At 40.9% G+C, this 23,818-nt stretch overlaps 1 protein-coding gene across 5 annotated transcripts in view; it reads right to left on the minus strand.

Moving 5' to 3' along the window:
• The window catches only part of hdac5 (histone deacetylase 5), a 64,929-nt gene that overhangs the window by 25,420 nt on the left and 15,691 nt on the right, over positions 1 to 23,818 (minus strand). For 3 of the 5 annotated variants that reach the window (XM_023348681.1, XM_023348682.1, XM_014473392.2), the window contains exons 1-6: positions 17,786 to 18,855; positions 7,719 to 7,808; positions 5,410 to 5,657; positions 5,164 to 5,308; positions 4,955 to 5,060; positions 3,067 to 3,200 (exon numbers count right to left, since the gene is read on the minus strand). In XM_023348681.1, the coding sequence (XP_023204449.1) occupies positions 3,067 to 3,200; positions 4,955 to 5,060; positions 5,164 to 5,308; positions 5,410 to 5,657; positions 7,719 to 7,808; positions 17,786 to 17,942 (880 nt within the window). In that variant the 5' untranslated portion in view covers positions 17,943 to 18,855. Of the gene's footprint in view, positions 1 to 3,066; positions 3,201 to 4,954; positions 5,061 to 5,163; positions 5,309 to 5,409; positions 5,658 to 7,718; positions 7,809 to 17,785; positions 18,856 to 23,818 lie in introns of those variants that run through there. The other 2 variants (XM_005811238.2, XM_023348684.1) reach the window with 1 other exon arrangement.

The raw sequence follows: 23,818 nt of genomic DNA on the forward strand, positions 1-23,818 counted from the left end.
GTCTATTCAGGGGTCCTGGAGAGGAGGGTCCGTCGGATAGTCGAACCTCGGATCCAGGAAGAGCAGTGTGGTTTTCGTCCTGGTCGTGGAACACTGGACCAGCTCTACACCCTCGGCAGGGTCCTGGAGGGTGCATGGGAGTTCGCCCAACCAGTCTACATGTGTTTTGTGGACTTGGAGAAGGCGTTCGACCGTGTCCCTCGGGGAGCCCTGTGGGGGGTTCTCCGGGAGTATGGGGTACCGGGCCCTTTGATACGGGCTGTCAGGTCCCTGTATGACCGGTGTCAGAGTCTGGTCCGCATTGCCGGCAGTAAGTCGGGCTCGTTTCCGGTGAGAGTTGGACTCCGCCAGGGCTGCCCTTTGTCACCGATTCTGTTCATCACTTTCATGGACAGAATTTCTAGGCGCAGCCAAGGTGTTGAGGGGGTCCGATTTGGTGGCCTTAGGATCTCATCTCTGCTTTTCGCAGACGATGTGGTCCTTTTGGCTTCATCAGATCGTGATCTGCAGCTCTCGCTGGAGCGGTTCGCAGCCGAGTGTGAAGCGGCCGGGATGGGGATCAGTGCCTCCAAATCCGAGGCCATGGTCTTGAGCCGGAAAAGGGTAGAGTGCCTTCTCCGGGTCAGGGGGGGTGTCCTGCCCCAAGTGGAGGAGTTTAAGTATCTCGGGATCTTGTTCACGAATGGGGGAAGAAGGGAGCGGGAGATCGACAGGCGGATTGGCGCAGCGTCTGCTGTCAAGCGGGCGCTGTACCGGTCCGTCGTGGTGAAGAGAGAGCTGAGCCAAAAAGCGAAGCTCTCGATTTACCGGTCGATCTACGTTCCCACCCTCATCTATGGTCATGAGCTTTGGGTCATGACCGAAAGAACGAGATCGCGGATACAAGCGGCCGAAATGGGTTTTCTCCGTAGGGTGGCTGGGCTCTCCCTTAGAGATAGGGTGAGAAGCTCAGTCATCCGGGAGGGACTCAGAGTAGAGCCGCTGCTCCTTCACATCGAGAGGAGCCAGTTGAGGTGGCTCGGGCATCTGGTCAGGATGCCTCCTGGACGCCTCCCTGGTGAGGTGTTCCGGGCACGTCCCACCGGGAGGAGGCCCCGGGGAAGACCCAGGACACGCTGGAGGGACTATGTCTCTCGGCTGGCCTGGGAACGCCTCGGGATTCCCCCGGAGGAGCTAGAAGAAGTGGCTGGGGAGAGGGAAGTCTGGGCCTCCCTTCTGAAGCTGCTACCCCCGCGACCCGACCTCGGATAAGCGGAAGAAGATGGATGGATGGATGGATGGATGGATGGATGGATAATAAAAATCAGAATATCATGAAAATGATCAATTCCAACTGATCATGTTTGATCAACCTCCAAAACTGGGTGGTTACTTTTGTTGTTTGAACTACATTTTTCTTAATGTTATTTTCATAATAGTGTCAGTCAGATCATTATGTTTGAAAATATTATTCAATACAACTATTATGTTTGGTGCAATCGTAAATGGTGTACTTAAGGCCCCTGTTTGGTAAGGTAGGTGTACTCTTACAGTGGGGTTGGTGCTTACTGGGCTCTGACAGGGTGTACAAACACATGCATGGGCAAAAAGACAATGATGATGTTAATTCATTTTTAATTATTTTTCCAACTTGTTAACTCATGTTGATGGGAAATTATGCAACACAATGGAACAGATCTGTGCTGAGAAGGCTATGGCTATGCCGTCAGAACTGATGTTATTATACTGCTGTTTTATAACAGTCCCTTTGACACTTATAATACAAAAAGGAGTATAACAGCATTATGTGTTATTGATAAATAATGCTGATACATAATCACAATTAATATATCAATAATGCAGATTAATTTAACAATAGAGCTGTTTAATTTGACACTGTGTTTGAATGTGTTTTATGTATCCGACTGAAAACACTGTCTTAGCTCAAACAGGAACATCAAGAATGCAGGAAATTTTTCTCTCCATACAAGCTACATTCTGTAGAGGTGTGATACCTTCCTGGAGGAGGGCATCTGCTGACATAACTTTTTACTTTTCACTCCACATCTGCTCTTCTTTTTCTCTTTTGTGCATCTGCTCTTTCTTCTCAAACCCTCAGTCAGACATGGCTGCTTGTCAGGTTCTGCTAGAGATTTCTACCTGTTAAAGGGGAGTTTTTCCTCTCTACGTTTGCTACATACATGCTCAGCATGAGAAAGTCAAACTCAACACAAGCACTTATCTACTATAGCTACGTGCTCATCCAGGAGGAGTGAATGTTGTAAGACAATGACTCAATGCTGGATTTCCTGAGAAAGAAACTTTTTAAAGGGACAGTATTATGCAAAATCAACTTTCCTGAGCTTTACATCATGCTATAATCTTACACCCTCATCCAAAACATACCTACATTCGGCAAAACCCTTGGGAGGACCTAACACCGCCTATGAGGCGCAGATCCTCCTCAGAGTTGCAGCTTCCAATCTTCTAAGCTTCTGCCTCACAAAGCACCTCTTCCCAAAACAACCCCCATCAGCTCCTTCAGACTAGCCAGCGGCAAATAGCAAACTCTTGGTGGAACTGCATATCAACTGTGCTCATTATAGAAGCTACTTTCCAGTGCAACGCTGGTAAAAATATTGTTAGTGGGTTAATAGAGAAGCAATGTTGCGTTGAAGGTTCAGTGTTGGAAAGAGCAAGAGTTTCTTAAAGAGAGAAAGACCCATTTTCAAGGGGTTAAATTATGAAGTCACATTTCTTTTTAAGCCATACTTGATACAGCATTTTTATAACAACTGAAGTTAACATAGTTACTTGATTGTCCTATAAAATGGCACTATGTGCCTGGAAAACATATAATATTGCCCCTTCAAATAAATTTGAGTAATTAACAACTTGATGCACTGTTCGATAACTTGAATCAACTGGAATGTATGTATGACTGAACTGAACTAGCTTTTTTTGTAAAGTCCCATGAGACAACATTTGTTGTTAATTAACACTATGAAAATAAAACTGAACTGAAGTGAGCAACTTTGTATAAAGACTGCATGTTATGGTCTCAGTCTCTGCAGCACACTGTCTCACCTGTCTTCCGAAGTGGGAAGTCGTCTTTGCCCTCGTAGTTTCCGAGAAGAGGGGGGAGTTTGTAGGAGGGAGGGGTTCCGGGGGTGTTACTCTGAGGGGGGGAGCTTTGCTCTAGAGACGTGTGCTGGCTTCCCCTGCATTTACAAACACACACATTAGATAACTGACGCCACTACTAATGCTGATTTTCTATTAATGTTCTTTGTATATGTTTCCTTGAGTTCATTATTTCCTAGAAACATTTGATGTTACAGTAAGTATGAAATTAATTCCACCATGTCTCTTCATCCCGTAATTTTCTCCTGCAGTAAAGTTAATGCTGAATGCTGAATGGGTTTATTCAAAAGCTTCTGATACTAGCTGCAGACCTTTTCTCTTTCAGGCCAGTGAACTGTTACCAGAAGCTGCCGGGGCATCTGAAACTGACCAAACATGCCATTAACTCACTGCAGCTCCTCTGAGGTGATGAGGCTTTACTACATCTGCACTTTTACAAACTTGAAGCAGTGACACTTTTTGGAACAAACTTTCCGACATGAAGAAGAAAGTCAAATGACAGCAGGTTTTGTTATTCCTTTATTTAATCAGGTAAACCCCGTTGAGATCAAGATCTCATTTTCAAGAGGGACCTGAGCAAAAATTTGCAATACATAGCAACCTGGTTACAAGATAAAAACAATTAAAAATGAGGAACGCTTCACGAATTTGAGTGTCAGGTTTAATGGTGTGATGACAAGTAAACTTGCAAATAACTGAACACTGGCCACATGAGGAAGACAACAGCAAAATCCAGTGACTAGTGACTGAAAAGTGGCTGACTGGTAACAGGCTGCAGCTGAGAACAAACAAGAAAACTAGGAAAATAAATCTAACTGTACCAAAGACTAGCCAAATGCAGGATCTAAATAATAAACATAATAAATAACTGAAGTTACCATCTTTGGAGCTAAAGAAGAACTATCTAGAGTCAATGCACAGCTTCATTTATTACAACAAAAACTACTCGGATAGCACAAGATGGCTAATTCAACATTGAATTATAGTCAGAATGGTTGATTTTTTTGTTGAGGTCGACAACTGATGGTGGATCAACCATCAAACAATCATCCAATTGTCGCCAAGTAACCAATGCTGAAAAGATGTCATTGAATCAATGTTGTTTTGTGGTTGAAACCTAATGAATGAAATGCCGATGATGTTAGTCTCTTTAAGAAGGCTTAGATTATTAGCTTGCATCAAGCAGAGAAAACATCTAAGGAGATTTCTGAAATTAAAATGGTTGGGATCTGCCCAATGCATTATTACGAACTTGAGGAAAGTGGGGAGTCATCGTCATCATGGAAGAAATCCTGACTTATGATGATCAGTGTTTGATGAAATTATGTTAAAAAAATAAATAAATAAAAATCAACAACTCAAAGCTATATTTAATAATGAAAGTAAGAGCATTTTCACATGCACAATGTGAAGGGAACTCAAAGGATTGAGATACATCTGTGCAGCCATTAGAAAACCAATTATCAATGAGGTTTACTGAAGAAAAGTGTCACAATTTGCTAGGGAGCATAAATATCAGACTCTGGTGGTATGGAACAAGGTCATGTGGTCTGATTAGAACAGACTGACCCTCTTCAAGAGTGATCGGCGCATCAGGGTAAGAAGAGAGGCAGATGAAATAATTACCCATCATGCCTAGTCCCTACAGGCCTGTAGGAGCAAACAAATCTAATGGTATCGAAAAAAAGCCGCAGCAAATGAGTGACATAATTAAAATTAAAGGCCTGGCCTGTTGGCGTAATTGTTTTTTAGCATGTTGAACATGGATATAGGTCAAACTACCAAAAACGTTTATCCCGTTCACCCTGTAAAGAAAATAGGCCATTCTCACCAGCACTTTGGGGAGAAGGAATGGTTGAGTCCTCCTGGACCAGGTTCTTTCTTACTGAGAAGAAACTCCTGAAGCTTCAGCTTCACCTCTGTGCTGGCAATGGCACCTTCCATAACACAAACACATGCAGACAGCATCAGGACGCTACACTCTCTGTACATCAACATGTACATTTCAGTGTAGTCACTGATGGCACCACTAGAACCTACTCTCTTTCCCTTTCTCTTTGTTTCTCAGCAGCAACAGTTGTTGCTCCAGTCTCTGTTTCTCCTGTTCTTCGTGTCTTTGTTGCTCCAGTTTTCTCTTATGCTCCAACTCCTGCTGCCGCTTTGCTGCCAGCAGCTCCTGTTGTTGCTTACACACATATACAAACACGTTTAACTTGGGTTAAAAACTGCTTCTGGAGATGAGTGATAAACCATTAAAGCAGTGACTATAAAGAGAATATGAGCTACCTTTAAGTGCTCTTGCAGCTGGACTTCGTGCTGCCTTGTTAACACTTCATGTTTTTTCTGAAACTCTGCAAATAGCAGCTGCTTCTGGAGTTCCTGTTGCTGTTTGAGAAGCACAAGTTCCTGCTGAAGCTGCTGCTCTCTCAGGGCTGTATCCACTGCTCCCCCACTAGACACAGAGCCCAACCTGGGCTCTGTCCTCAAGTCCACCGGGCCTCCGCCTCCACCTGGGCCTTCTCCAGGAATACAGCCTGGACAAAAAGCAAGACATCACGGTCAACTTTCCTCCCTCTTTAGCTGTACACAGTTTTCTACAGCGCAAATGATTTGAGATTTTATGTAACGGAAGAAAACAAAATACCTTTATTAGAAAGTAAAAGGAAATACATAAAAAGTTTCAAGATTTTTACACATAAAAACCAGAAAAAGGCCCTTGACGTGAAGCTTCTGTAAAACCATTGATCACTGCAATTACAGATGCCAGTTTTCCTGTTAGCCAAACAACTCAAGCTCACTCAGACTGGGTCAACAGCATCAGTGAACTTATTTTCACACAAGAGTGAAAAAAATGTTTTTTTAGTCTGCCAAAGCCATTTAAGGGGACAAAAAATTCAACTTTTTGAGTTACATGCTAAACAATGTTTGGATGAAGACTAACATTATTTCACACTGAAAACACCACCCAAAAAGTAGAACATTGTAGTGGAAGCATCATACTTTGGGGATGATTTTTACTAGCAGTGACATTAGCTGCCTTTCCATTGCAGATGTGTGCAAATATTTGTCTCTATTCTGCTAATATTGAAAGAACAAAATTTTGGAATTGTGATGTTTCCAACAAAATCACATGTGATTAAGCTTGTTCATATGATAACTCATTAAAATCATGGCAGCGATAAATGTAAAGAGTTACATTTTTCATAATTCATTCATGGTGCTAGTGCTCATCATCTATCAGCCATCAGGGGAGACGCCTGTGTTTTATTCAGGCATTGGAGCGACAAGCCTCTTGTACTTGGGAGCAGCTACGTATGCAGCGTTTTGGAGAATTATACTTAGTGATTTTGCATAAGAGCTATTGATTCAACAAGTTGGAAGGACACAACTTTTGAACTGTGTGATGCTGTGAGGGCTTTGGTGGAGCCAGCTGGACACAGTCCGAAAAAAAACAAACTACAAACTACGAAGAAGACCACTTACTGTCATCTTCGCCATGGTTTTTGCCAGTAGTAACATCTGGCTGTTCAACAAGTGTGATGCCAAAAAGTGTTCCCATTGCAGTTTTGTAACATATTTCTATTTCGATACAATTGGAAAACCACGTCATACCAGTGCAACAACTTTTTCTTGAGTTTTTTCGAAATTGGCATGTTTTCATTAAGTACATTTATTTTCATAATTTCAATTTGTGCAATTCTATGGTTAATGGCAACACCACTAGTGAAGCTAGAAAGAGTTGATGGGAAGATGGATGGTGATAAAGAGAGGATAATCCTGGAAGAAAACCCATTAGAGGCTGCAGAAGACTTTCAGCTGAGGAGGTAGTTTATCGTCCACTAGGACAGTCAGATTTACAACAGAATGATTTTGATGAAAGCCCGTACATCAAAACTGGCTTAATCTAGTTTTGATCTACTGGCTTTGTCACAATCTAGCCCTAGATTTTTGAATATGTGACAAGCCTTGAAAATTGATATTCAGATGCTTTCCATCCAATCTGACCAAGGATGAGCTACTTAGCATTGAAGAATGGGCAAAGATATATGTTTATACTGTAGATGTGCAAAGCTTTTAGAGATTTATATGGAAAAACATGTAGCTTTGATTGTTCAAACAGCTTCGACTCATGGAGGGCTGAATACCAATGCACATCATACTTTTCAAATTTTTAGTAGTAAAAAAAATCTGAAACCATGTATTCAAAAGTATGTGTTGGTATTTGTAATGTTGGAAACTTAAATCATGCCTCCTAGTTTATTTAAAAGGAAAAAGCTTTCTCCAGGCAATACTTTCAAACAATCATTCATTTTATAATTAATGAGTTTTGAACTATGACATTAACCATGGTAACTGAGACAAGGTGTCCTGATGCAGGCAGGGTATAAATAGAATTTTTAAATATAGTGTCTTAACTTGGCTTCATTTCAATTTGATAAATAATTACACTCTGTCATCCACAGTGTTATGAGCATGAGATTTAAATCATCTTGAACCAGGTTACAATGAGCTAATATTTATGATGTCCTGACATTTGTTGGGATGTAATCTTTACTATTTTGACTATATTTGTTATTTTCGTAAAGAAGACTCACCACCCCCTTCACCACCACCTCCTCTCTGCTCACATGTTGCTTCAACTGGACTCTGCATGCCTGATGGGAGGCTGCTCTTCACCTCCATGACTGCAAAAAAAAAAGACAGAAAGACAAAATGATTGATTAGTCCCGAACACCACAGTGTTACATCACTTAGAGACATACACACTAAGTGCATCCAATCAGCTTCCACTTCATTCACACACTCAGTGGTAGTGAAAGTCAGGGACACAGTGTCCTACCCCCCTAAAATAGCCACAAGCCACATTAGCCTTAGCAATAGATAGTACAGACTTGTAGTGTTACCTTGGCATTGGTCTATGTACATTCGGCACGGTTCAGCTGAAGGACACATAGAAATATAGAATAGAATAGAATAGAATAGAATAGAATAGAATAGAATAGAATTACTTTATTCATCCCAGCAGGGAAATTATTTCGCAGTTACAGCAGCATAGAGACAAGACACACAACAACCACTTTGTTTGTCCCATATCATTACAAGAACTGGAAATAAATCTGAATGATCACAGTGGATGTTGAATGGCTGAAGAAAACAAGAAACAACTTTGTTTGCAGAACTCTGAGTTAAAAGAAATAGAATAAAAATGTCTTCAATGTCACAGATTCATATCGATTTTCTTCAGTGGGTATTGAAGCTTTTGGAGTTGGCTGTTTACCTTGTCAGATGATATTTGTAGGAACTCATCACCTTGTCATCAAGACTTCTGACCAACAATATGAAGCTTGATAAAACATTTCTGCTGTGATCAGCTTGTACAGTTGCCTGTAAGATTAGGCCACTTCTTGGAAAATGGAGCAGGCTTCCACAGACTGAGACGTCAGGATTTCCTCCCTACTAGCCAGGGGTGGATTCAATTAGGACTTACTCACAGGGAAGTTTGACCTTTGTAAGGTGCTCTGATTAGTCAGCTGCCACTGCTTCCAGTTCTGCATCCTAGATACCGTCTAATCTAATTAAACTGTAACATCAAAAGCAATGCAAAGCTGGTTAGCTCTATCCAAGAGGATTCAGACTAGTTGGGCCAGAGACTACCCAGGTAGTGAGGAGTGAGCCTCAAGGAACATGTTCTACTTCCATACACAGACATATCCAGGACATGAGCCACATCTGTAGACTTCACTGTGTTAAGCCATTCCTGAAGCAGTCTATATCAGGAGCACAACATTTTCTGCTTTAAGTCCAGTGTGAGGTTCTTCCCATCAGTGATGGCTTTGGGATCCATGTCCTCTGCTAGTGTTGGTCCACCAGCAGATAACACATGAACAAACTGGAATGACCTAAATCTCAAGATGAAGATGAAAGACAACAGAGCAAGACGAGCTGAAGTCTGCTACTACAGGAACCTTGGGCTTCCTGAAAACCTCAACAAAGACTCAGGCTGATTACCTCCAAGCCACACCATAGTGATGCAGTGATTCATGCAAAAGGAGGCCTGATCATGTGCTGAGTGTGGCTACTGTATAGTCAATGCAACTTTGTTTGCAGAACTCTGAGTTACAAGAAATAGAAGAAATAAAAATGTCTTTAATGTCACAAATTCATATCGATTTCCTTCAGCAGGTATTGAAGTTTTTGTATAGTCTGTGCCACAGACTATATCGACAACTAAAGGTTGTTGATAATTGTTATTCTTTCCTTATATTGTCTGCTTATCCTGCGACAATGCTGTTGGCTCTGACCAACTTCAAAATCCAACCATAGACAACAGCATCATTTAATACTTGTCAACGTTCTTCTCTGCATGCAGGTCGATTTAGGGTCATAAACTGTTCACACAGAGGTCTGATTTTTAAATTATTTTAATGCATTTAGTAGTAGAAACAGACTGCAGACTGAACAAACCTCTATTCCATCAGAGCTGACTGACTCAAATGGGAATCAGAACCACAATCAAATGAAATGGAACACAATATAAAGTGTTCAACTAGATAGAGAACATTGGTGCAACATGGTTTATTTAGGGGTATAAAACAGATGTTAGAAGGTATGGATGGCAAGAGCCAGGCATGAAAAAGATATAATAACATAAGATGCAAGCTAACTGGTAGAAGCTCATCCTTACAGTCGCTGCTTTGTAACGATTTCCTTGCCGCAGTAGATGTTGCTGCTCAAAGAAAACATTCTGAAACTGAGAACTGTAGATAAACAAGACCATGTGTATATGTTTTTCTCTTTATATGTGCACATGTGTGCAGTTGCTTGCATCTAAATTACCTAAACAAATATCCTGGCGCTTCACTGTGACGCACGTGTCTCCCTTCTACTACCACACACTGCCTTTGCATGTGTGTGTGTACATGAGAGACTGCTCTGTGAGTGTGTGTATAACAGTCTGCTTGGCAAGAGGGCAGCATTCCACAGCAGCAAGCGTCTGACGTCAAAGCAGGGACATTTATAGTCTGGTAAACACACACTCACATGCAGGTTGACAAAGAGGTGAAACTGAGGAACTGTTTCAGTCAATCGAAGAAGTTTTCTAACTGACTTCTGACCAACTCCCATTGCAGTTGTTCATTATTTCATGTACCAGTACACAGACTGTGTGTATGGACACAAATAACTTCTTATTAACACTTAGCTCCAACACAAAAATATTTGCTAAATAGCAGAGCTAAAATGACACGAGAAGTTTTATATAGCAGTCATATTGAGGCAAGAAACTAGTAATGTGGCCATGTCTTATTCTCAATTAGCTTCACTTAACTGAGGAGCAATTTCATTGCTGTTATACAGACTTTCATGGATTTTAATGGGATTCTATGAGGCATACCAACATAGAGTTTTCAAACATTCTTCCACAAAATATCTGAAAAGTGTGGTGTGTAAAACCCTGTGCCACAGCAATTTTAGCAGGCTTTGGCAGTAGCTATTTTGGGGTGTCACCACCGCCTTTGCACATCTACAGTCATATTCAGCAAAGTAGAATATAGCTTCTAATGAGGCTCGGTTAAAAGTACTTTTTGAAAATAACAACCTTTAATCAGGTATTAACCGCTTAACTGTCATGATGACACTGGTGTCCTCATGTGGCACCTGGCAGAGTACTTCTTACATGCCTTTATGACTTTTACATGTCTTTCAAACTTTAATGGGACATCTTCTCCACAAAGGCCAGCAAATGTGTTGGCAGATGTTGCCACCTTGTAACATAACCACTATGTTTGTTTTTTTCTGAATAAATACATTAAAGAGTAAATGTATCAAACTGTTTTGTAGAACAGTTGCTGTTATTTCATTGTTAAAATTATTCCAAATTTCGGGTGTGCCGTGGTGGTGTAGGGGATAGAGCGACCCATATTTGGAGGCCTTGAGTCCTCGATGAGGTCAGCGTGGGTTCGACTCCCGGACCCGGAGACATTTGCCGCATGTCTTCCCCCCTTTTCTTCCCCCTTCCTGTCAGCCTACTTTCACATAAGGGACACCAGAGCCCACAAAAAGACCCTCTGGAGGGGTAAAAAAATATATATTACAAATTTCCACTTTTTAAAAACTGATTTTGGGCAGCATCATGCTGGTTTTAGGTGTGGTTGAAATTAGTAAATAAAAAGGGGCGTGCACATCAGCGCAACCAGAGAGGAAGATGCACACTGTCAGATGTATGCAGGGGGAGATTTGACTTGATTGAATGTTTAAAACAAGTAAAAAAATCAAAGAAAAGATATAAAACAGCAATCAAAGTTCGTCCCAGCGCTGCAGAACGTGCATTTAGAAATCAGATCGGAGATTGCACCCGATCTGAAGAGGTGCAAGAGGACACCGACAAGGGGAAAGAAAGACGCTCCTGGTGAGATCAGGACTTTACTTTTGTTTTTGGGGATTTTTGGTGGTACCACTCTTTTTTCTCATCTTTTTTTTTTTGGCGGGGGCCGGGGGGAGAGGGTTGACGTTTTTTTCATTTTGAATTAAAATGGGGAAATACTTCCAGGACTTTGTTTTGTTTATTGAGCATATGGAACTCCTTTAAGGACATTATTCTCATTAAAAAGAACAGGACATTTTGGACATTTAATTATTTAGGTTTTTTGGCTGACATAAACTGAGTGATTTAAATCTAACCTATAATTATTTTTGAGGGATTTTTGGTTACTGATCTATTTATCAGAATAACTATTATCATTTCTCAGTATTGTGGTTTTTTGAATTAATCATTGTTGCTAAAAAATCAACAAATTTCATATTGAGTGATTGGATATTTATTTTCTTATCAAATTAAATGGTGTAACATATTTTACCTGATTCCTGTGACAAATCCCCCTTGAGTATATTGTGAGTTCCGCTTTAAATCAAGCTGAATTTTACAACATGACTTGCTGATTTCTGCAGTTCTTTCTTTCAGATCTCACAATTCTGGAATTGTGCTGCTCAGGGTGGCAACATGTTGAAGTACTTCTGTGCTTTCTTTCAGATTTTTTCTTTTTTTCAAACATCCATTCCTGCTTTTATTTTTAAAGAAAATAGCTTTTTTGGACAGCTATTCTTCCTTGTTTTGGATTCTGTGTGGTTGGACTATTCTTCTAGCAATATTTCTTGTAGTTTTGCTATTTTGTTATGATGCGTAACCATAGCAACAGGGTGGTTTACAACCAGGAGCAGCTCATCAATGTCAGAAAAGCTAAAATAATAGCACAACTGTAGCCAGAAATCCCAGAGGAGCTGAAAAGGAGGAGTCATGGATGCAGAGCAGGAGCAAAAAGGAACGAAAGGAGGAGGAAATTCAAGCAATCTTTTCCATCCATCATAATGGGCAACGTAAGATAGTTAGCTAACAAGATGGATAAACTTCAAGCCCCAACTCAGCAAGAATATGCAGCATAATGTGCTTTATGGAGACATGGCTGCAGGATTATATCCCCGACTCCAACGTCTCTCTGCCAGGCTTCGTGTGAACCGACAAAGATTTAGAGAGCAGCAGGAAAAGCAAGAGAGGTGGATTAGCAGTGTCTGTGAACAACAGATGGTGTCATCAGGACGTTACTGTGAAGTGTCATCTCTGCAGTCCAGACATTGAACTCTTGGTAGCAAGTTTATGATCATATTATTTAGTTCACCAGTGTTATTTTGGCAGTTGTTTACATCCCACCCTCAGCTGTTGCCAATAATGCATGTGATTTCATCAGTTCTGTTGTTAAGATAAACCCCAATGCATTTGTGGCAATATATAGTGATTTTAATCATGTCTCACTCTCTTCAACACTACCAACATTTCACCAGTTTGTCAGCTGCTCCACCCAGGAAAACAAGATTTTGGATTTGTTTTATGTTAATGTCAAGGAGGTGTCTCTAAACCAAGACCTCCTCTGAGGAAATAGAACCATAATTTAGTTTCTCTATGCTCTGAATACAAACCTCTGGTGAAGAGGCTACCTGTTAGGAAGACGGCTGTTAGGAAGACAGATGTTAGGAAGTGGTCAGATGAAGCAGAACAGGCCCTCCAGGTTTGTTTTGAAGCAACTGATTGGACTACTCTCTGCCAGCAAGATGAGGCAGATCTTCTATCAGTCTGTTGTTGAGAGCGTCATCTCTGCTGCCATCATCTGTTGGGGCAGCAGCATCAGAACCATGGACCTAAAAAGGCTCAACAACTTGATAAAGAAGGATGGTTCTGTTCTGGAGATGATTGTGGAACCTCTGGAAAGATTATGCAAAGAAAGATTCTTCATAGGATCAAGAAAATTATGGACAACCCTGACCATTCTCTTCATGAGACTGTGTTGGGAAGGCAGAGCATTTTCAGTCAGAGGCTTCTTCAGATTCAGTGCAGTACAGACTGCTACATGAGATCTTTCCTGCCAACAGTCATCACGATCTTCAATAACTCTTTGAAGAATCAAAGTTCTTATTTAATTTCCCTTTGGGATTAATAAAGTATTTTTGAATTTGAATTCTCTGCAGGTTTTTCTTAGCTACTTCTCTGATTCAGGCTGCGATCTATATGTCACACCCAAGTAGAGTCTGTTCTACTTACAAGTGGAACTTTCTATTTGTTGTGGAGCAAACTACAATAAGCAATAAAAGTTGTTTATTAATTTATCTTATATTAAATGCCTTGAGCAATAAAAGATCACAATTTTAGAATAAGACAGAGTAATGTTTTTCCCTTGATTTGGCCCAAGACCTGCATAAAAAACACTTTTCAGATATTCTCAGGGTAATGAAAAGGTATGAATGTCTTTTTATCTGTTTGTCTTTGATGCCCCAGTTTCACACTATTGCTACTGCTGGGAGGTGTTTCTGGAAACCAGTGTTCATTCCTTATTTTCCTTCTCTCTTTTCCTGTCTTGTTCATTTTGCAATGCTAAAAGAAAATAGGCTCCATGACGTCAGCCCTGCAACACACTCAGCTAAGGGGAAGAGAGGAAGAACAGAGCAAGCAAGCAAGAGAGTGAGGTAAAAATAGTATAATGGCTGTGTGTACTTTAGTCAAATTAGAAGCTGAGACACAGAGACAAGAGGACTCATGAGTGGTGTTGCTATAGAGACTTAAGGGTAGGTTGGTAAACTGTGGTTCATCCATTCTGGATAACATCTGCAGTGTTAGAGCTCTCATGGTGTCTTAGAAAACAACAGTTTTCATTTGCTAGATGAGTATGACTGGTCTTCTCAACTCCATTTGCACAGTAAAACCTCAGACTTCATTGTGCTATGGGGAAAACACAACTGTACATTGCCCTGAAAAAATATCTCTATGTTGAAACATGGAGGTGAGGGCTTGTTGCTGTTGTAATATTTTTCTTCAGAATGGACAGGGAAGCTGTACAAAGTTGATAGGAGCTGATAAGCTCCAAAAGACTAGAAGAAAGACTCGCATTCCAGAAGAAAATCCAGACCAGAAAGGTCTAGATCAAAGCAGTCCAAGCCAAACTCTCAACAACTGCTCATGAGCTAAAGTGTATGCAGCCTGTTGCAATCCTCTCGTTGTTTTACTTTTTAAATATTTTATATGTTTTTTCAATTACTTTACCACTTTAATTATTTTACTTTGCCAGAAGAGTATCTTCAACAATGTTGACTAAGAAAGTCATTATCTTTTTATTCGTTGTTGAGATACTTTTTATACTCTACCGAGCGCAATAACTTGGCCGCATTGTTTACACAAGAGATCGGCTGATTGCGCTGAAACAGGTCGGCATGGAGTCCAGATCCACTGAAATCCCTGAGGAGATCTGGAGAAGGACACATCAGGGCACATCGAGGAGGAAACAAACAGCGGAGGAGAGCAAAAAGGAAGAAACAACAGAGGCTTATGGAGAAGAGAAGTTATAAGCCGTTTCTCCCCTCTGTTACCATGGGAAACATTAGGTCAATGGCTAACAAGATGGATGATTTAACATCGCTGACCAGGAGCCAAAAAGAATACCAGGAATGTAGTTTAATGTGTTTTACAGACACATGGCTGCACCCAGACATTCCTGATGCCAATGTTACCATCGAGGGCTACAGGACGGTTCAGGCTGATAGGGAGGAGGTGAGCTTGCCATTGTAGTAAACAACCGTTGGTGCAATCCTGCTCATATAACGGTGAAGAAGAGAATCTGCTGCGCTGCTGTTGGCGTTTGGTCTTCGTCTGTTTTACCTGCCCTGTGAATATTCCCCATGTTGTCGTGGTGACTGTTTACATTCCTTCCTATTTTACAAACTTTGTATTTATTACCTAAGATGGAGTAGCTTTCAACAAATAAACAATTTCCCTTTGGGGACCAATAAAGCATATTCTATTCTATTCTATTCTATTCTATTCTATTCTATGTGGTACAGAAATCAGAACCATAATCCACACAAATTAAGACGTGCTCAAACCAACAAGAGTCTTCTTTAGTCTTCTTATTGTAAGTTAGAACTTGTAATTGGTCTGTTATGTCAACTAGTATTGGCAAAGTTACATGCTGATGTATAGAAAGAAATCCAATTCTAATGATTCTAAAAGTGGAATCAGCTATCAGTCATGTGAGATAAATGTTTGAATCATCAGAACTTATTCGATAAATATGTTTCCATCTCCCTTTTAGTGCATCAACTCTTCTTCACAAAAGCCAAAAATCACCCCAAGTGGGAGTAAAATCATTTTTGAGAAATTGAGGAAGTTATTTCAAATTTTTCCATTTTCATGAGCCTTTTCCACTGCAATAGTTCAAAATGTGCATCTGTAATGCCTATTGAGATGGTGAAAATCACCTTGTTTTATTCTACATATATTGGGGAGTCAATTACAATTTATCCAGAAAGCACAAATAATTGATTTTGGATTGTGTTTTTTGTTGTTTAAAAGGAAATGTGAACCTGCCAATGTCAGAGTTTTGCAAAATAAGAAATCAGAAAATGTCCACAAAATGTCTGATCAATGCATCAGTTATCTTTTCACAATAAGAAAGAAAAAAACTTCACATTTAAACTGTGATTTATGTATGCCATTAAACGATGCATTTGTGTTTTTTATTCATTTATTTTCCTTTGCGCATACTCATTTTACTGCAGTTTTTATTCATCATTAACAATGAGTGTGCCAGTAACAAGCTATTTTTCTCATGTTCGCTATATTGACACTACCAGCCCCTAACCCTAACCATCACATACCTAACCCCTAACCCATAAACAGCATTTCTCCTCATGGGGGCCAGACTTTGTTCCCACAAGTCCCCACAATATAGACAGAAATAGGTCCCCACAAGAATATAAAAACTTGGTTCACACACACAGACACACACTGTATCTAATGTTGTTCTCGTCAGTATCTGTAATGTTGTAAATATAATCCAGAGCGACTAATTACATTCAGATGCCACAGAACTAGTAAATAAAGTCCACCTAATTTCAGGTTTTGTCAAAAATTCTCTATTCGATTGAAGTCTGGACTTTAAGTGGACCATTCATGTGCACATGAATATGCATGGGTTCAAATATTGCCATTTCAGCTTTGCATGTACATCTACAGTTCCCGATCGCAGGAAGGTTTTGAGTCGATCTCGGCAGTAGGTGACAAAGTGATCGCCACCAGTAGTCTGAGACCCGCACGTCCTCTTCTGGGGGAAATAACCCAACTTCAGAAGATTTAACAGATCTCTTTGGCTCCTCCTATCAGTCTGCAATTTCTCATATTGAGGTCATCAAACTAAATTTCAGATCTATCATAGCTGACTGACACCTGCTGGCCTCAGGTTTGCAACCAGCTCCTGACTGAAAAACCAGCAACCTCCTCCCAGTGTCAGAATCTCACTGAGGAAGAGACTGGATTCGATTTTCTATTGCTTTATTATGTCTGCTATAACTGATGTATGTTTGCATATAAAATATGTCAATAGAGTTTCATTTACAATTTTTATAGCTTTGTGTCATGTGGTAGATTTCAGCCGGCTGGTGAGAGAAAAAGTAGATCTTAGTCTAAAAACGTTTGGGCACCCCTGTTCTAGGGAATATGTCTTTTGAAGGCCTCTCAGGTTTTCTTGCCACATTGCCATGCATTTAGCTCCATTAATCTTCCCTTCAACCCTGATCAGCTACCCTCTCTTACAGCAGAACTCAAACAGCATGCTGCCGCCACCACCATGTTTTGCTGTGGATGGTGTGCTCGGAGTATATGCAGTGTTACTTTATATAGATATAAATTGTTTACAACAAAAAAGTAGGTCACACCTGAAGACAATTGGTTGAAAAAATTTTTATCCAGAAAACACAAAAATAGTTGTTTTTGCTTTCAGTTTTTTAAAAGCAAAACCACTGTTTGGGGTTCAGCCCTCTTTGGTTCAGCAAAGAGGGCAAATGCAAATCATACTACAAATATCAGACTCTACATCATTACTTGTACATCCTCACTAGCACCTGTCTACTTCACAGAGTATGTTAGCTTTACAGCTCCTGCAAATCTCCCAATCTCTTTTAGAGCACTACCAACCAGCTCCATGCTCCGATCTTATTCAATAAACAAACAATTCCTAAACCCACATATTAAATATGCTTGCTAAAGAAAGACCAAATTACTTATTAATTTCATCCGACCACAGCATTCCTAGTAAGCCCCACCTCTGCCTTCCCAGAGATGACTCACCAGCAGCGGTCATGTCAGCACCGGAGCCCCTGCTGTCACTCAGGAGCTCCAGAGGCTGGTGGTGGCTGTCTGTGCTGGCAGAGGAAAAACAAGACTCAGTCTCGTAGATGGTCTGCAGCATGGTGCACAATCCTGACACGGTGGGATGTAACAGCATGCCAGGACAAGAGCTGCTGCTTAAGTTTGTGAAAAGAAAAAATGTCAGCTCTTTAGAGGTACTAGCATAGCTTAGGAAGAACTGTCTGCCACAAATTGTAAAAAATACAAATTATGTGTAAATTGTCCTGTTAAGTGTGAATAAATACTCTAAAAAGTTTTCATTGTGTAATCCAGTCTCAGTTGAGATCGCAAATTTCCTTAGAGCTCCGGTGGCTGTTCAGTTTCAATTGTACTAACGGGCCAACATCACCTTGAGTAAAATCCTCTTCTCTGTCATAGTAGGTGTGAGTTCCAGGAAGCCTACTCTCCAATAGGATTGAGGGATTTGAGTCCAAGTAGATGAGAAAACACCAAGCTTGCATAGATCTTCTTAAGTCCTCTGCTGGCTCCAGAAAACAGAAACACTTTGTCAGGTACCTGTCAGCTCAGGAACAGAAGTTTGTTTCTTCTGTTGCAGTGGCTGCTTGAAGTCCAAAATCCCAACAGAAGGAAACCATCTAGCACTGCGTAATCCCCATCCTGCTGGACAATTCTGAGAGCTGAACAACCAAAAAATTTCCAGACGAAGGAGAAGTCGAGCTTTCTGTGTTCTCTTACATCAAAGGATCGTCTCACTGTTCACCTCCTGGCTGACAAGAGGAAGAGAAGAGGAGGAGTATGAAGGGGAGGAAGAGCAGCAAGGATGTAAATAGCTTCGGGAGAGCACTCCCTGAGGTTCCATGTTTCCAAAATTAGAACAAAGCTCTGAGAGAAAGGCAGAGAGAGCGAAACAGGATGGAAGCAGAACAGGACAGCTTCGTTAGAGAAGAGGAGTGGAGAATCCTGATCCGTCCCCTAAAAATCTGCAGAAAGAGTCGATCTAAACCGATCAGGAGGCTAACGCTTACAGCCTGCCGTGTATGCGGGTGTGTGTCTGTGACGCTCTCTGAGCTGGTGAATGAACTGTGAGAGATAGATGGAGGGAGGAGACTGAATGAGAGAGAAAGAGAGAGAGACAGAGTGCGGTGGCTGAAAGTGGATCACTAGGGAAGTTATACGGACAACAACTTGTTTCATTTCAGAAAGACTCAGAAGATGACGAAGGAGACAAGGACGACTGAAGACCGTCCAGAGGATGAAGAGAAGAAAAGAGAGGAGAAGCCCATGAGATGGTGCTTGATGGAGGGATTGTGGCTGAAAATAGTCTGCTATAGTGGAGGAGGAGCCATAGATAAAAATAGACAGAGGCAGAGAGACTGAGAGTTCTACGTCCAGCTCTGCTCTGGAGTTCAGTGGTGGAGGGGGGTTGCATTCAGTTCTGTCATTCCTCTCCACTGCACTTCTCAAAGACGATCCATTAATCATGAAATTGAGTCATCTTCTGATTTTGTATTTCTGAGGTTTCATCATCCTAACACAAAGTGTAAAACTATACACAACTGTTCATGTCAACTCAAACTTGCTGTTGTGCCAAAGAGCTTATGACAGAACTCAGGTTTTATAGTGATACTCCCAAACCCCCCTGATTGTCATCCAGTTATAAAACCTTTTATATCCAGTTCAATAAACCAGCATAAAACTGCAACTACAAATCTGTTGAGTGTGACTACATTTTCTTCTCAGCGTCTGACAGCTTGTCCCATGAAAGACATGGAGATGATTTTTTCCATCCACATGCAGCAAAAAACTAACACAGCACAAGTGAAGTCTTCAGCCTCAGCATAGTAACTTTTAGCCAGCTTGTCAGACTAGTGTCAATGAAATTAACTGCCTGCAGAAATATTGACAAATAACAAAGCAGAACACAAATTTCTCATTCAAACCCACCAGAGTTTTGTTGGAGCTTGCACAAACTCTGGTGGAACCTACTCATCAGTGTTGCCTGGTGTCGATTGCTAGTCTCTGCTATCCTCAAAGGGCAACAGAAACCTCTATAAATGTATCAGTCTGCCTGTTCTTGTAGTCTGGCCTAACGTGTGTGGATCTTCTTGGGATGCTGGTAACAGTGAGTATTAAGTAAAAGACAAAGATTTTTGCCAGCTTTTTGGTGTCTCACTGTGTGTGTCTCTAAAAGAAGACAGAAAGTGGCACCAGACGTCATGTATGTCTATACTAATACAATAATCACCTTTGTACACTTTGAAGTTTAGTCATTCTATGATTTTTTTCCTTTATTCATGTAATGCCCCTTTTCCATTGTCAAGTCTTACTCTATCTGGTTAATGTCTGGCCTGGTTCTAGCCATGTCAGGCCTGTCTCACAGTGGAAATAGACAGGCAGGAACATGGTCTTTGCTCTGATGACGTTTGCAGTAGACTAGGCAGTAGAGAACCTCAAGGTTGTGGTTTTGATGGACTGAAATAAATCCAGATATTTGATTTTGTCTTATAGAAATTAATTGCTTGCTAAAACATAATGAAAACAAATTAGATTAGCTGATTAGTTTGCTACACACGCAAATCTATTATGTGGCACTTTATTTTTTAAAATATGTGCAACCTTTGAATGTAAGTAGTGCAGTAGAAATTATGCACTGCATTACTGCTATGCAACTGATTGTCATGCATGTCAATATCCACACATGAACTTTGTTGAAAAAGCCCCCAGAATAATATGAACGTCACACCAAATTAAGTTATGTAGTTCCGGTGTCTCTCACGGGTTGGTGCCGAAATATAGCTCCAACAAAATGTTGACCAGAGCTGCACCGGTTTTTGCTTATGGCATCATTATAGTCGCTTCTTCATTTCACGCCTATTCTTCAGAGAGATGTGCTGCTTGCAGGACTGTGAAATCACGGTCATTCCTCTTCAAAAGTTGACGCTGTTTTTCCTGACACTGCTTGTAATTACGCTCCTCCACACTGAGCAGCTCTCTGATAGCAGACGCCATGTCCGTCAGTCCACTGAGGTGTTTGAAATGTTATTGTTTGAAGCTTGCAAAGTCTGACTTAAGCTCATGCAGTGACATAAATTATGTGTCGATCAAGGGATGCAGTCTGCTGTCAATCAAATCATTGTGCGCAGTAAACAGCTCGCCGCAGCTTAGACTATCCTTGAAGTGGTTATGAAAAGCAAGGGAGAAACCGCACAGCTCTGCTCATGGAGATGATTCTGAGGGAGAACAGTTAAAGCCACGCCCATAGAGAAGACGTTCTAGATAATTCAACCACAAAAGGTAAAGTGCCTAAAATCCATTAACATTGTGAATATTCTGTTGCTCCATTAGAACAGGTTTAACAAATCTTTCAGTTTGTATTTTTTGCTTTTCAGTTGAGAAATATAATAATTCAATGTAAGGTCACTTTCGTCAAAAAGCTGTAGTTTTCACTGTGCTCAGTCTGGACAATTATGAACTGAAACTGAACATTCTTATTTTTGTGTTTGCTTGTTCAGCAGTTCAGTTTCAAAAGAGGCTTTACTTTAACACAGGTGCTAAAGCAGAGTATCATGTAATTTTGTTCATTATTAGCAAACACAGCATGCAATGGCTTTTGGAAAAAAGGGGAAAAAACTAAGTGGCTCTAAGTAATGAATGAAAATACATTTTTAACAACCGGAGAAACCATCCATCCATCCATCCATCTTCTTCCGCTTATCCGAGGTCGGGTCGCGGGGGTAGCAGCTTCAGAAGGGAGGCCCAGACTTCCCTCTCCCCGGCCACTTCTTCTAGCTCTTCCGGGGGAATCCCGAGACGTTCCCAGGCCAGCCGAGAGACATAGTCTCTCCAGCGTGTCCTGGGTCTTCCCCTGGGCCTCCTCCCGGTGGGACGTGCCCGGAACACCTCACCAGGGAGGCGTCCAGGAGGCATCCTGACCAGATGCCCAAGCCACCTCAACTGGCTCCTCTCGATGTGAAGGAGCAGCGGCTCTACTCTGAGTCCCTCCCGGATGACTGAGCTTCTCACCCTATCTCTAAGGGAGAGCCCAGCCACCCTACGGAGAACCGGAGAAACATCAACTCTAATTCAGTTTTTTCACTCTTCACTTGACACCTTCCTCCACTGGCTGACCTGTTACTGCTGTCACTTATCTTTTCACAAATGATGATATTTGCATCATCATCGAAATTGATCAACATTAACATCTCACCTTCCCCACATCACCTTTTCTTCTCATCATCCTCACCTCCTTAAGAAACAGCTCCTGGTATCGTAGAGCTCATTTTTAGGGTTGACTCAATAGCAGTGTCCAAATAAACAGAAATAGGCAGAAGTTTAAATAGCACAGGATAACTCAAAGTACCCTGCACTGCTGCATCATTACCTAAACTGCTTTGTTGTGCTTCTATTATCCAGAGCTGTCATAGCTTACTCAAGATGTGTGCTCCCACCATAAGTTGTGATCTGAAACAAATTTGATGGTAAAACAGATGTGACTGAACATCTGTTTTACATGTAGGCCTTACATGTGAAGTCTCAAACACATCAGCCAAAGGTGTGTGTATGTGTGTGTACTGCTGAGGCTCAGTGGATGACTCATCTCTGCGTTTCTATTAGCGGCGCATCAACCCCTAGAGCCACAATGCTGTCTGTGTGTGTGCATACTATAGCAGTAACCATGACAACCAAATTACACTGAACTAATCACTTACATGTCAAAATTAGGAATTATCAGTGGCAGACCGTGCATTTGGTACCTGGGCCTTCAATTTAATGCACCACTATAACCTTACAAGTATACAAGTCACAGATACTACAGTAAACAAAAAAAATATAACGAGGTCTGGTATTACAAAGGTTTGTTCAGCTCTGGCAACATTACATGTAATGAACATGTTTTGCCCAGCCCAAAGACCTATCATATAGCTTGTTCAAGTAAGAGTGACAGTGGACCTTTAAGAAAAGACAGTCTGAAAAATGGATGTTAAATTTTATTCTGAGATCAAATCAATTTCTCTATTTCTAGCCATTGTATTTCAAAAAATAAAAATAAATTCACACATATTACTATGAGCATCGCAGGTTGCTGACAAGTGGCGCTTTGTTAGCTAAACTTTGGGGTTAATGATTCGCTCTGAAACCTTCTATCCGATCTCTTAGGCCTTCAAGCAAGAGTTGGGTGGAGAATCTGAAAGCTAATTGGTTAAAATAACCATTCCGCTGCTCTATCGTTTAGTTAGCGTAGGTACTAAACGATATCTAAAGGCCCGGGGGAGATTAAGGTGCAGATCACTCATGCTGCAGTAGTATGACTGCTACTCTCTGTGCAGCTCTGACAGTTGTGTTCTGGCTACCCTGGTATAAAAGAAATGGGGCGAGGCATTCAACTAGCTTATCAAATCTGCTAATAGGTTTGACCACTTCAATTTAAAAGTTGTGCTTTAAATTGAAGGCCCTAGTTGAATGGGGCGAGGCATTCAAACCTTAACATCAAACCTGCTAATATATATTCGGACTGTGGGAAATTAAGGAATTTGTCCTGAGAAATGTGGGCAATCAATACACTTGACTATGAATTGTCTGCAGGCAGAGTTTGCAGAATCTGCACAGTTAACAGAATACACACGGTATGCCTGAGTATATCATTGTGCAGTGAAATTAGAAAATGAGCACAACAGTACAAGAGGAAATTGGGGATAAAACAGGAATGGTCACATCACTGGTTTGGAATCATTTTCGATAAACAAAAAAATACTAATAAAATAAGACATCTTAAAATTCTCACTACATTTCATTAGTAGATACAGAATGAACAAGATATTTCTGTATGTAACCTGCTAAAAAGTAAACCCAGGTTTAGGTGATTTCACATTAATTATAATAGGTGTGACAACAACAAAAAACTAAATGATGAAAATGAACAGTGAGATGTTTCTCTAAATGTGCATACTTATATGATAACCAGGTTGTTTCACAGTTTCCCCCATTTAACACTACAGCTGGAAAAAGTTTCAA

Source organism: Xiphophorus maculatus, chromosome 16, assembly GCF_002775205.1.
Source record: "Xiphophorus maculatus strain JP 163 A chromosome 16, X_maculatus-5.0-male, whole genome shotgun sequence".
NCBI classification, from domain to species: Eukaryota; Metazoa; Chordata; class Actinopteri; order Cyprinodontiformes; family Poeciliidae; genus Xiphophorus; species Xiphophorus maculatus.